The sequence below is a fragment of the Meira miltonrushii genome (genome assembly GCF_003144205.1).
Source record: "Meira miltonrushii strain MCA 3882 unplaced genomic scaffold FA14scaffold_3, whole genome shotgun sequence".
Taxonomy (NCBI): domain Eukaryota; kingdom Fungi; phylum Basidiomycota; class Exobasidiomycetes; order Exobasidiales; family Brachybasidiaceae; genus Meira; species Meira miltonrushii.
In genome coordinates, this window is record NW_020289945.1 from 118,097 (window position 1) to 131,142 (window position 13,046).

Consider the following 13,046-nt stretch of genomic DNA (forward strand, 5'->3'; position numbering starts at 1 on the left):
TCAACACTGGCAACCGTTCCATCATCATTTCTAAGGGGGATTTTCGGTGTAATTGTATTCTACAAAATGGGATCTGGTCGGAGAAGATCGAAAGGAGGTGGTGTAGAAGTGGAAAGGGAAGGACAGCAATCTTCCGCTGTCCCACAAGCCACAGAACAACTTGAAGTGGTCCCAGCCACGCCTGCAAAGAAGAGAGAAAGGAAAAAGAGCTCAAAACGAACATTAAAACCTGGAAACGTACCATGGTCACCAATAGTTACCGGTAAAGCTGGAAGAGTCCCAATAGTTTTTACAAGGGATAATGAGTTTTTCTTCGTTGCTTCTGGTTCAACAATTCGCATTTATTCGACAAACTCTGGACGATTGGTCTCCACGCTCTCGTCTACTTCAAGTGATGGCTCAAATGGCACAACTTCTTCCTCTATCTCTCAGCACACTGCAACAATCACTGGCTTGGCCATCAACCCTGCCAATGCTGCTCAGCTAATCAGTTGCTCGCTTGACGGAACAATTAAAGTGTGGGATTTCTTTGATGGCAATCTGATGAATACAATCAGTCTAGCTCTACCGATTACTCACATGGCTACCCACGATTCCCTGAAAAATGAAGTCATTGTTGCAGCTCGTAAACCAAGAGGAGAGGGCGAAAAGAATGGAAAATCGGACAAACACTCTGGATCGGATAATGCTATCCTTTTCAAAGTCAATCTAAGGTATAACGATCGATCAAATATGAAAAAGTCAGAGAGGCTAGGAAAGAGAAGCACAATTTCAGATATGGCCATCTCTCCCGATGGACGCTATCTTGTACTTGTAGGTCATTACAAGATTCACGTCGCCGATTTGAGCACTTCCGATCACAACATGGTCAAAGTTCTCACACAGCAAGCTCTTACCCGAGTCACTTTCCATCCTTCGAATAATACTTTCGCTACTGGACATGCAGCTGGCCATATACGATTGTGGTACTTTTTGGCTTCTGATGATGAACATTTGTTCAGTAAAATGGCTTCTGACAATTCCAAAAAGGAAACGATAGCGCCAAGCACACTCCTGCACTGGCACTCACATGCTGTCAGCGCACTGCGTTTCAATGATAATGGTGCCTACCTCTTGTCTGGTGGTGAGGAGAGTACCTTGGTCCTATGGCAGCTATCGACACAAGGAAGGGAATACGTGCCAAGATTGGGCGGTTCTTCGATTCTCTCCATCGCTACCCTCAAAGGTGGAAAGGATAACGATCGACCTGATCAGTTTATTACAGCAATGGAAGACGGTAGCGTGGTGTTTATTAGCACAGTAAATTTGAAACCGATTCGTATACTGCAAGGTGTCCTTGCAGGTTCCTCACATCAATTGAGAAAGACGATCGCATCTGCGAAACGGTTGCAATCTCTACCATTGGCAGTAGAGCCAAGGACAAACAACCTCACTTTATCCTCTGGACATCCCTCCACCATTCAATTCCTCAATACAATCACAGATGATCAAGTGATGCAATTGGAGATCGTACCTTCCAATCGAGTTTCGAGACCAGGAAAAGATCCGCTCACACAATCACATGTAGAGCATATTTGCTTTTCCCACGACAACGTCTGGATGGCCACAGTGGATGTCAAAGCGACTGGGGAAACTCATTTAAAGATCTGGCAATGGTCGCAAAATGCAAACACATATGTGCTAAATACACGAGTTGATGAACCTCATGGTCTTGATAATGAAGTCTTGGCAATGTCTTTTAGTCCTCAATCATACGGTTTGACAAAGAGAGGACCAAGAGGTACGCTGCAGGATGCACCTCTTTTGGTCACTTTGGGCAGCAAGCAAGGAAAGTGTCGTTCATGGAAATGTACATCACGAGAGGTGAAGAGAAAGGTAGAGACGTATTGGTATGCAAGGAGTATTTTCGATCACAGAGGATTACCGGCAGAAGCAATGGCGTGGAGCGCAGATGGATCTTTGCTGGCTATCGTCCATGGTGCTTCAATCACTGTTTGGGAACCCGATAGTAATGCTTTAGTTCATGTGTTCGCCTTGCCAGGTATTTCTGATGAAATCCCCTCAACAGGCAAACAAGCATGTATCTCTTTTGCTGGTAAAGGTGGACGCTATATTGCCTCGCTGGTGGGCGGACAATTGACCTTCTTTGATGTTGTTTTGGGGCAAATGAAAGAGTCATTCGCTATTGAAGAACCCGTCAAAGGTCTGTTCGCACTTGATTCACAAAAAGAGGAAGGTGATCTAGCAGTCATTACATCGAATGCACAAAAGGCACAAGTTCGTGTGTACTCATTTGAGCTTGCAAGAAAGGTCACCCTGACAAAGTTCGATTCATTGCCTTTTGGTATTCGTCAAGTGATCGAAGCTGATTCGAAGTATAATAATGGACTATTTGCCTTGTTTGCGTTGACAACATCTTTTGACGTTGTACGAATCGGAAGAGAATTGGAAAGTCTAAGACGCAAGGAACAAAAAGCAAACGCATTACGCAAGATTAACGTGAGAAGACGAACAATCTTTGATGAACTTTTGGGAAAGCAACAGGATGCTGTGAATACAATTGCACCTCAACAAAAAGAAGTGGAAACAAGTCGAGCAAGTGATGCAAGCACATTGTTTGATATGCCAAGTCATCTCTTACCGCCGCCGCATCTGCTCTTTGAGCCATTCATGAAGTTCATGTTACCCGCACGCAAAGAGGAGGATGACGAAAGTGACGTAGAGGAAGCCGATAGCGAGATGGAAGAAGTGGAAATTGACGGTGACATTACCGCTCCAGTTAGCGTTGCACAACCTACAAATACCGCTAGCAGATTAGCACGTTTGGCCGAGTTCAACATGGACGGTGTCACAGAGGCATTTGCTCGAATGGGAACAAAGACCGAGAGTAATGGAACCTCAACCATCAAAGTGAACGGACACAAAAAGAGCAACGGAGAATTGACCCCTGCTCCACACCCTTCTCCGAGGAAGGAAAAGGCAAAGAAGGGCCGAAGTTCCAACGCAGCAGACGTAAGCCTAACGAGCAATACGGGCTCATCCCCTTTAGACCTCAGTAAACGAAAACGAAAGAATAGCAATACTTAATGTACTTCATCCTCCAAATTCATATTCAATCTCTTATTGCGGACGTGCTATGCTATTATGATTTAGGTGATAAGTAGACGAAGCGCTGAGCCTTGAAATGCAATACAATGGCTTTCTCTGTGTATAAACAATAAAATGACAAATGATGATTGGAGAAAGGTTTGTTAGAGAAAGAATGCGTATTGGAGAGGGAGGATTACAAGTTGTTTGAATGACTTTTAAAAAGTGTCTTTTTTTTTCTTGACAATGAATGCATATCGTTGAAAATTTTGCACCTTGAAAACGGGTATGAATGCTATCTTTCCACAAAATACCACACTATCATTGCCATAAATCTTACCAAGTCACATTGCGCTTGCGTTACATAAAAGGATGGAAATTATCCCAAAAACACTCTCTCCACAAAAGAAACTGTACCCTCATCTCCTCACACTTTCATTCATGTGCGCTCTACAGAATTGTGCAATTCTTGCGCTTTTTGGTCTTGATCGGAGCGGGAGCCAAAACACTTCGGATTGCTTCATCAAAAACGCCTTTCAAACCTACTTGAGATAAGGCAGAACATTCCATATACCTTGTCGCGCCAATATCACGAGCCATTTGATTTCCTTGAGCATAACTGATTGGTGCCATTCTTCGTTCACGTAACTTTTCTATTGTGTTTGGATCATCGCGTAAATCAAGTTTTGTTCCAACCAAGATCATTGGGATATTGGGCGCATGATGACTGATTTCTGGGAACCATTTCGTTCTAACGTTTTCATATGAGGGAGGACTGACGAGCGAGAAGCAAATCAAGAATACATCCGTTTGCGGATAAGATAGCGGACGTAATCGATCGTAATCTTCTTGACCGGCTGTATCCCATAGACCTAAACTGACTGGCTTTCCATCCACCATCACATTTGCCGAATAGTTATCAAAAACGGTTGGGATATACTCTCCTGGGAAAGCATTTGTTGTGTATGAGATTAAAAGGCATGTTTTTCCTACCGCACCATCTCCCACGACCACACCTGTGTCATCGAAGCAATCAAGATGTCAGTACGGATTCATGCACGCATATATGCGAGTTTAATGCAGGATGTATCTTGCTGATTACAGCCGAGAGGCCAGAAATCATTCTCTGTGGTCATACTCACATTTGATAGTCTGCATTTTGCTGATTTGTTATCGAGATGATTCTTTGTCAAGTCGTAAGTGAATGCGACTTGATTAGATATGAAGAGATTCTATTTTCTTGATTGAAGTGCTGAATGGACGATCTTGCGAATGTCAAAAAAGGCGAGATAGCAAGACAAGTAAAAGATGCTATGTCTTGAAAGAAGGATCGAGAAAGAAGAAAAAGGGGGATGCCAACCAGAGAGAGTTTGACGATCTGAAGAAAGAGTCAAAGGAATCGTCAATCGAATCCGGTCGTATGATAAGAGGTCGTGACTCTGTTCAATTGCTCTAATCGAATCTCGTGATGGTGATGTGTACTTTTGTTGTGTTGTCGTTAAGTGAATGCCTCAGATGATGGTATTGATCACAAAAAGCTCTTCTTCCCCAATACGTCCCACGGAGACCTACGTGAACGAGAGGCCAAAAAAGGTGATGTGTGTCAGAGTGCGCTTGTGTGCGTGCGTGTGTGTGTGTGTGCGTGCGTGCGTTTAAGTGTTTTGCATAAAAAGAGTGTGTCCTGCTTGTGCGCTGCGCAGCGCAACGCACGCCTTTTTTTTTGAATAAAATTGCACTGCATAAATAATAAACGGCCAAGCAAGCAAGCGGGTAAAGAATGGGCAAAGCGGTCGAACCAATTCTTTTTATTTCTCGTTTATTGATGGAAAGAAAAGAAAAGCTAAAAACAGCGGCGCGTGTGCCTGTAAATCACACAAAACACTATCATCCATTCATCGTTTCACTATTCACTAGCCTAACCGATTTCTATTCACTTTAATACAAAATACGCGAGCATGTGTAATAGCGCGCGGAGCGTATGTTTGTATTCTCAACTCATGCACACGCGGGGCATCTTTGGAGAGGTTGTCCCCCCGCCCTAAAATAATTTGGGTCAACTGTACAAGACTGTTGATCTGCCATTCTTAGCTTTTGCCAGTTAGGAGAAAGAAAGCTAGAAGAAACAAATACCTTATCGCATGCACGGCTTAACATTCATCATCTGATATTAGCATTTTTGACTGCTACTGAGAAATCTACACAATTTTATGCAATCGATCCCAAGATCAATTGAACAGCTTCATCAGAGCTACCTCTAACCGTCAATTCCATCGTCACACCTTCCCCTTTACCGGCAAATGTCATCCTGCACCTGGCCAACACTTTGGCTTTTTGCGGCACGGTGACAACATATCCTGCCAAATTGAGAGTATGAACAGATGTTGAAGTAGGCAAATCCGTTCCACCCAAAGCTTGCATTCCAAACAAGTCCACCAAGGTTTCACATGCTTGTTTCAAGCTTTCTAATGCCGTCAATGCAAACGTTTCCGATGCTGAACTTTGTTTGCCTAAATCTTCCCATTCTTTCGTCCAATCTGCCCATCTTTCTTGTACGTAATCAGAAGTGCCCAATTCCAATTCAGACATTTCATATTGATCATCGTAGCCTTCCGCTTCGGCTTCTCCTGTAGTTGGATCAACTTCACGACTGATAAAGCGAAGTGTGTTGGATAAAGTGCCTTGTGGGAACACATTGCTACCTTCTTCACGAGTGAAGGAGACATACACTGCTCCAGTTGGCTCCGCTTGTGTGAGCGAGTTGGCTTTCACAATCACATCTTCCGATAATCCAATCTCACTTGCGCCATCTACCACAACCGCAACGTCATCCAATACTGTATCCGATAATGTATTTGTGACATTGTATTGCAAAACGATATTCTTGGGGAACACATGCGTAACAACGGTGACCACATATTCCGTTTCTTGTTCTGTGATTTCCGTTGGTTTCTTGGAACTTTTGAGTAATGGTCCATATTCGGCAAAGTTGGGAATCGCTTTGAGTTGGGCGGCATATTGTTGTGTAAGATCGACGCCATTTCCGTTGGCGGCAGCTGCAGCAGCGGCAGCCGCTCCAACGGCCGTACCAGGTCCAGTACTGGAGCCCGTTCCTTTTGCATCGGCGGCCATGGCCACTTTGCTTGCAGCTTCGTTCTTTGCTCGTAATTCTTCTTGCTTTTGTTCTTCACGGGTGACGCGGGGAACTTCAGCAGCATTGAAGCTCTTGGCCGCTGAGGATGGATCTTCAAGGTATTGTTGTAATGAAGATTCTAGAGCTGCTAGCTTGAATGTGCTGTCGGATGGTGCCAATCTTTGGGCCAATTGACTCTCTTTGAGGATACGCAAATTCATTGCTGCACGATCACGAACTTCATCATCCACGTCATCCAAACAACGTTGCAACAAGACGGTAATACGTGCTGTGAGTGATTTGTCTCCCAAGCCAAATTTGGCAAGACTGTTGACGGCTGCAGCACGAACGATTGCATTTTCCAAAATGACTCGGTTGTAAATGTAACGGATATACTTGTGTGGTTGGGCCATCTTGGGACCTTCAATACCGAGAAGATGGAGAATACGAACGCTGAGTTTGGTGAACTCGCAGTCTTCGATGAATTCACACAAGTGTGCCAAAGCAGTTTCCTTGCAATCGCCAATGAATTGTACCATATCAAAGATGGCTTCCACAACGGCACGCTTGAACTCGTAACCACCTTCATCACGCAAAACGCCCGACAAGAATTGCAACATGGCAGTTTGCTTCGATGGGAATTTGAGGCAGAGACTGCGAATTGCATCTACCACGATCACCTTGAATTCGTCACTGATTTCGCTCATGAATCCAGAAATTTGTTTCATCAAACGATCAACTGATGCTTCATTTCCAGTCTTGAGCAGAGTTGTGATAGCATATGTAGCCACACTTCGATTCGTGTCAGTGATGAGATTCTCCATATCGACATTGCATGTTTGCACAGCTGCAGGGTTGGTTTGTGCGAGTTTGGCCAATGTACGAATGGCAGCAAACTTGAGTGTAGATTTGGAAGAAGAAAGGAACAATTGCAAAACACCAATTGGTTTGGCCAATTCTGCGGTTGAAATGCCACGCATATCACACAATACACGAGCAGCTTCGTAATTGACCATGTCAGACTTGTGTCTCAACCAGCCTTCGAGCAATTCCATCATGGCATGTCGCAAATTTGGATCTTCTTCGGCCACCTTTGCAGCATAACGGACCAACATACAGACTGCATATGGACTGCGCATCGTGTTCTTGTTTGCCGTACCCAATTGTTGCACCAATTTTGTCACAGCCATTCTGTCACCTTGACGGATGAGGTACAACAAACCAAGAGCGTGATATTGAGTAATGAACGTAGAACTTGGAATGACGGCAAATGCGCTGCTTTGTTGTGGGGGAGGTTGACTGCCCCAACCCAGGTAGGAACCACCAAAGCCAGAACTGAAGTTGCCTAGACCACCTGAGCCCATTGCGCCTGATGGAGGTTTTGCATTGATTGCTTCTTGTGCTTCATTTCCCCATCTACGAACGACATCGCGTGCGGCAATGTATAGCTGGTAAGAAGAGACAAGGGCTGCTGATGAGATTGAAGAGTTGCGATCGACAATGGCAGATTTGAAGAAACGTTCGAGACCTTGTACCATTGATGGGTCTACAACACGACTTAGAGCACGAATAGCATTTGGTCGATAAATGACTTCCATATTGGGTTGCATATCCTTCATGATCGAGGCAGTCACCATTATGGTATCATCTGCCAAAGGACATAATTCCTTGATGGCCAAATAGACCATTTGTCGAAGGGCTGCATCTTTATGTTGAAATAGCTTCGTTGCGCCAAAGAACAAAGTTGTTGCTTCTTGTCTACTGAACGTTTCTCCAGAATACAACAAATAAATCACTTTTGTTAATAAGATACGACATTTTCTTGGACTGATTGGCGTTTCGTTAAATACACGTGCTTCTTGAATGACTGAAGTTTTGTCTTGATAAAAGGATGAGACACCTGTCTCTTCATCCTTTTTGAACGACATCCTTCCAACAACAAAAAGTCGTGATCGATGATGGTGTTAATGCGAGTTTTTAAGAACATCAACAACGTGCGTGCGTGCGTGCACGATTGTGTGTGAGCCACTCACTCACTTACTCTCCCTTGCGTCTGTCTATACGCCCTACTCCTCTCGCCAGCTCAAAAGTGAATGCACAGAGTGTGTGTGTTGTGTGCTGTCTGTCTATGCGTTCGTGTGTATGTACGCGTGGAATGGACTCCCTCCCGCTTACAGCTGTGTGAGCGCTAACTTCTTCTTCTTCTTCTTCTCAAAGTTTCACGTGAATTTAGTCTTTCTTACGGACGGGAAAAAAGATTAGAATCGTGCATAAATTAGCGCAAAACTGTTGCCGACATGCGGGTGCGGGTGACTCCAGAGCTTCTCTCCGCTTAAAGAAGATCAATGTGGGGGAATTAGCTCCCTTTGATTCATTTATTTTCGGCAAGATTGTTCTCTATAAAAGGGATGTGGCCAACAAGTTCTTCTTTTTCCCATTCTTCCATCAACAGCAATCATGTCCCAAAGCGAAAAGAGCGATTCGCAAGACTATCAATTCGGTACATACGTCGATCGACCTGATCGATGGTGGTCAGAAGAGGATGATACAAGAGTAAGAAGAAAGTTGGACGCACGAATTTTACCTTTTCTATTTATGAGTTATTTATTCGCTTTCTTAGACAGAAGCAATATCGGAAATGCAAAAGTGGCCGGTATGACAGCAGATTTACACATCAGTGATAGTCAATACGAATGGCTTCTAACCGTATTCTACATTGGCTATATCGTTTTCCAATTCCTGTTGATTTGTTATAAATTCATCAAGCCTTCTCGATTTATGGGAACGTGCGTCTTCTTTTGGGGTGTTGCCGCTATCCTTCAAGCTACAGCGTTTAATTGGAGTGGTTTAATGGCAACGAGATTCTTCATGGCTTTGTTTGAAGCAGGTTATGGAACAGGTGTGGCACTATACTTGTCCTTCTTCTATCCTCGTCATGAGATCGGTTACAGGTTCGCATGGTTCGTGGTAGGAAGTGCAGTTGCTTCTGCTATTGCCGGCTCTGTAGCTTATGGAATTCAAAGTGCAACAGTGTCTATTGCAAATTGGCGATTGATCTTTTTGGTAGAAGCTGGTCCAACGGTGATCCTAGGTGTTGCCTTGTTCTTCTTTCTACCTGATTCCATTCAATCTTCAAAATTCTTGACGCCGTACGAAAGAGAAGTAGCGGAGGCTCGATTGTATCGTGCAAAAATCGATCAAAGGAACGCAATCGAGAACGAAAAGACAAATAAAAATGCTTCCTTGCTACAAAGGATCAAGCATGCCCTCAACACACAATTTAACTTCAAGAATGGTGCAGATGCATTAAAGGATCCGGTAAGCTATATCAACGCAGTGCTTTTGTTCATCGTCAATAATGGTTTCGCATCAATTCCGGTCTATCTACCCACAATTCTATCGCAAATGGGTTATACAGCTTTACGGGCTCAAGCATTCTCTGCTCCTCCTTATGCGGTCGCATTCGTGTTAGCAGTAATTCTTTCTTACGCCGCCGATAGACTCAGAACTCGTGGCGTTTTGATCATGATCATGACAGCTGTTGGTCTAACGGGTTATTTCATGTTGGCAACCATTGAAGATAATCATACACGTTATGCAGGCGTTTGGTTGGTTGTGTTGGGTTTGTTTACTTTTATTCCACTTTGTTATTCTTGGTTGATTACAAATTCTGCCGGTGAATCAAAACGTGGTATAGCTTTGGTAATCTTTGGTACGATTGGTCAATGTTCTCCTTTACTCGGAACTCGTCTTTTTCCCGCTACGGAAGCACCATATTATCGTAAAGGAATGTACGTAAGTGCAGGTTTGTTGGTAGCTGGATTCGTGATTGAAGGTCTGGCAATCGTCTACTTTTACTCAATCAATCGTGCAAAAGATAAAGCTTTCAAACAATCCGCCTCCTCTAAAGAAGAACAGGATGGCGAAGTCACTCCAACAGAACGACCACTTCAATATCAATTCAAAATCGACACCAAAACAGAAGAAGGTCGTCAAGAACAACATCTTCGTTATTTGGACATTGCAGAAAATCGTGAAAAGTCCATTTATTTCCGTTACAGTTTGTAATCTAGCAAAAGGAATGTCCATGAATTGCAAGAGAGTGAATGAGATGGAATGAGTCTACGTACAGAGATTGTCAAAAAGTTTGCAATGTAAGATAAAAGTACAGAAATAATGAGAAAATCATCTCTTGGACACACGAACAAAGATGCGAAAGAGTGAAACGGAAAACACAACCACATACGCCAACAAGCTGGTGAATACCAACCCGATCAAAGCACCTTGTAATCGACAAATGTATGGCTTCCTACTAGGATTATTGAGAACTTGTTGACCAAATACAGGTCGATCATGTCCTCCGCTATAAGGTGAATTGAGCGTTGAACAAACCAATGTTGAGGTAAAATAATTATCAAATGATAGTGAAAGCGCTGCTGACCATAAACAAACGAAAATTAGTTCTGTCAATGTGTAAAACAGCTTACTTCCTACTCTCCATAGCCCAATCGGTTTGCTGAAATATTCCACGTAAATTTGCACACCAACATGCACAAGTGTGAGCGGTGCAAAGATGATTGCAACGATTGGACTTGATCCAACGGAATCTTCTGCCCCTTCTCTCTTCAAGATGATATACAATTTGGCAGCAACGGCAAGTGTGCTTGAAGTGAAAGCGATATTGACCAATCGAAACAAGAGCGGAACGAATGGATTATGCAGCAAGAACCTTCTCCACCATTCCACATCGAACAGATCCACTGCACCACTACTTGCATGCCGTCTTCTTCTTCGTTTACGCGAACTGTTCGTAGCCCCAGTGTCAGTTTTGGGAAAGTACCCACCTTCTCCATGATTATTGAAACGATATTTACCAATCCTAATCGAATGTTCACCTCTTGACTCCGGTCTCCAAGGTGATGCCCAGCCTGGTGTGACGGGTTGATGACGTGTGAAACTATCGTCGTTCAGCATCTTTGCCCGATTTTCCTGTGCATGCGTTTCATCATGAGTTTCGTCATGAGACCATCCTCCACGTGTACCTTCATGGACGCCCGACATGTGTTTCTCTTCTTCATCATAATTGTATGATTGCGATCTATTTTGTGCATCTGTATCTTGTGTGGAATCATTCGAGCGTTGTGCTTCACTTGAGGTAAGGCCTGCCAAAATTCCTGTAATCGCACTACTGAAGCCTCCACTGACAGGAGTTTGCTTTGATGTGCTTCTTTTGGATGAACTCTTTTCTGTATCATCATTTCCCGCCTCTTCCTTATTAAATGGTATTTTCACCCGCGTTTTGGGGCCTACATGTCGATACGAGAGTGACGCAAATCGACTTGCGCCAGGATTGTCATCGTCTACAGTTATGATTGAAGAAGTATCAATTGAAAAGCGATTATCAGATATCTGATCGGGGTTTGGATTTATACTGGAACGTTGACGATTGCTTGCTTCTTGCGTTGCCAAGGCTGTCCTGGTTTGGTTGGAAGTGTTCAAATGAAGCGGTGCTGGTTTTTTAAGAGGAGATCCGCCGATCGAATTGATCTTTGGTGATGATTGAGATGATTCACCTTCTTTTCGAAAGTGTATAGCATTCTTTTCTTTCTGTTGTTGTCGAGCCCAAACTGTTTAGAGGAAGAAGTCAATAACAGTACATCTAGATAAAGTCAGCTGCAAATATACTCACCCGGTACAGTATTTATCGTTCGCGACATGTTGGACTGATTCGATGGCTGCTTTTCGTGTTCAGTATGCTTGTCTGATTCATGATGTAAAAGAGAGGTAAGCGAAGATCTGGCTTCATTTTGAGTATCGTTTGAGTTTTTTAAGCCCCTTTCCTCTTTTTCCATTGTTGTATTTACTCCTCCTGAAACGCCTACATTTTCATCTTGTGCCGTAAGTGAAGAAGAAGTAGCACCACTTTCACCTTCGGAAGAATGTTGATCTATTTCATTGGATTGGGCTGTCATTTTGAGCAATCAGGTTGAGGATGTGAAAGCGAGGATGAGAGAGGCGCCAGAGTGAAAGCTGTGTTTGCGGCGGCTTTTCGCTAGGGTGTAAAAAGCGGCGTCGTGAATTCTATGCCGCGAGTGCCCTTTTGCTTCAGCCCGAAGATCTAGGTTATATGATGGTGGGTGTGATTGATTGAAAAGATAGAATGACAGATTTGATTGCATTTTGAGTGGAGTATAGTTTTCCCCGTTCTTGTGCGCACGCATACGCCCAAACAATGCCAAGGCGAACTAACAATCATCATAAACCGGCGAATAACAAGAAGAGTGTCTCTCCTTTTCGCGATTCGCAAAAGCAAGCCACGCGTGTGTGAGGCTGTGTGTGTGCAGTGCAAGTAACCGGGAAATCACCGGATAGCAACAATTATCACAAATCGATTCAGGTCCAATCAATCACTTGTCCCATTATTGTGGGCGCTGAGTTAAGCTCAAACTACACAATTCCAGGAGAAAGTTATCCGATTCCCCTGAATTCAACTTTTACGCGTTTCGGTGTCATGCATTTGCGAATCAAAACGGAAAAAGTGAATCACCAGCTTACGTTATCTTAGGCGCGACGCGTATATAATTTCATGCGTGGAAATTCCCTTTGTCCTTTATTTGGGAGTGATGCTTTCATTTTCTTTTTTTCCGTTAAAGAAGCAATGATGCAATCAATAATATAATTATATTGACTTGTCCAAATTATATATTTCACTAGAATAGAAGCTCAGCATAGTGTCTTATGCAGTATCATGCATGCATGTACCCTAATTTATCATCTGCAGTCAACCAACCAACTTGATGATTGACACCTTCCAATCATCATCATCTCC

At 43.5% G+C, this 13,046-nt stretch overlaps 5 protein-coding genes across 5 annotated transcripts; 2 read left to right on the forward strand and 3 right to left on the reverse strand.

The window, feature by feature from the left end:
* Positions 1-66: 66 nt before the first annotated feature.
* Positions 67-3,087, forward strand: FA14DRAFT_190357 (WD40 repeat-like protein; the record flags this gene model as incomplete). Its single annotated transcript, XM_025501789.1, has 1 exon — positions 67-3,087. One exon carries the CDS (start codon positions 67-69, stop codon positions 3,085-3,087), a length of 3,021 nt encoding a protein of 1,006 aa, XP_025353483.1.
* Positions 3,088-3,312: 225 nt separating this feature from the next.
* Positions 3,313-4,606, reverse strand: FA14DRAFT_59096 (GTP binding protein Rac1). Its single transcript, XM_025502537.1, has 3 exons — positions 4,570-4,606; positions 4,230-4,465; positions 3,313-4,103 (listed from the first exon to the last, which is right to left on the reverse strand). The coding sequence occupies exons 2-3, from the start codon at positions 4,243-4,245 to the stop codon at positions 3,538-3,540; spliced, it is 582 nt and encodes a 193-aa protein (XP_025353484.1). The 5' UTR covers positions 4,246-4,465; positions 4,570-4,606; the 3' UTR covers positions 3,313-3,537.
* Positions 4,607-5,222: 616 nt separating this feature from the next.
* FA14DRAFT_173014 (putative coatomer gamma-2 subunit) lies at positions 5,223-8,182 on the reverse strand. Its single transcript, XM_025500445.1, has one exon. It carries the CDS (start codon positions 8,143-8,145, stop codon positions 5,293-5,295), a length of 2,853 nt encoding a protein of 950 aa, XP_025353485.1. The 5' UTR covers positions 8,146-8,182; the 3' UTR covers positions 5,223-5,292.
* Positions 8,183-8,674: 492 nt separating this feature from the next.
* FA14DRAFT_168078 (MFS general substrate transporter) lies at positions 8,675-10,285 on the forward strand (the record flags this gene model as incomplete). Its single annotated transcript, XM_025500127.1, has 2 exons — positions 8,675-8,816; positions 8,838-10,285. The coding sequence occupies 2 exons, from the start codon at positions 8,675-8,677 to the stop codon at positions 10,283-10,285; spliced, it is 1,590 nt and encodes a 529-aa protein (XP_025353486.1).
* Positions 10,244-12,548, reverse strand: FA14DRAFT_135279 (uncharacterized protein). The gene is made up of 2 exons (XM_025497002.1): positions 11,907-12,548; positions 10,244-11,844 (listed from the first exon to the last, which is right to left on the reverse strand). Exons 1-2 carry the CDS (start codon positions 12,187-12,189, stop codon positions 10,403-10,405), a joined length of 1,725 nt encoding a protein of 574 aa, XP_025353487.1. The 5' UTR covers positions 12,190-12,548; the 3' UTR covers positions 10,244-10,402.
* Between the last annotated feature and the right edge of the window lie 498 nt (positions 12,549-13,046).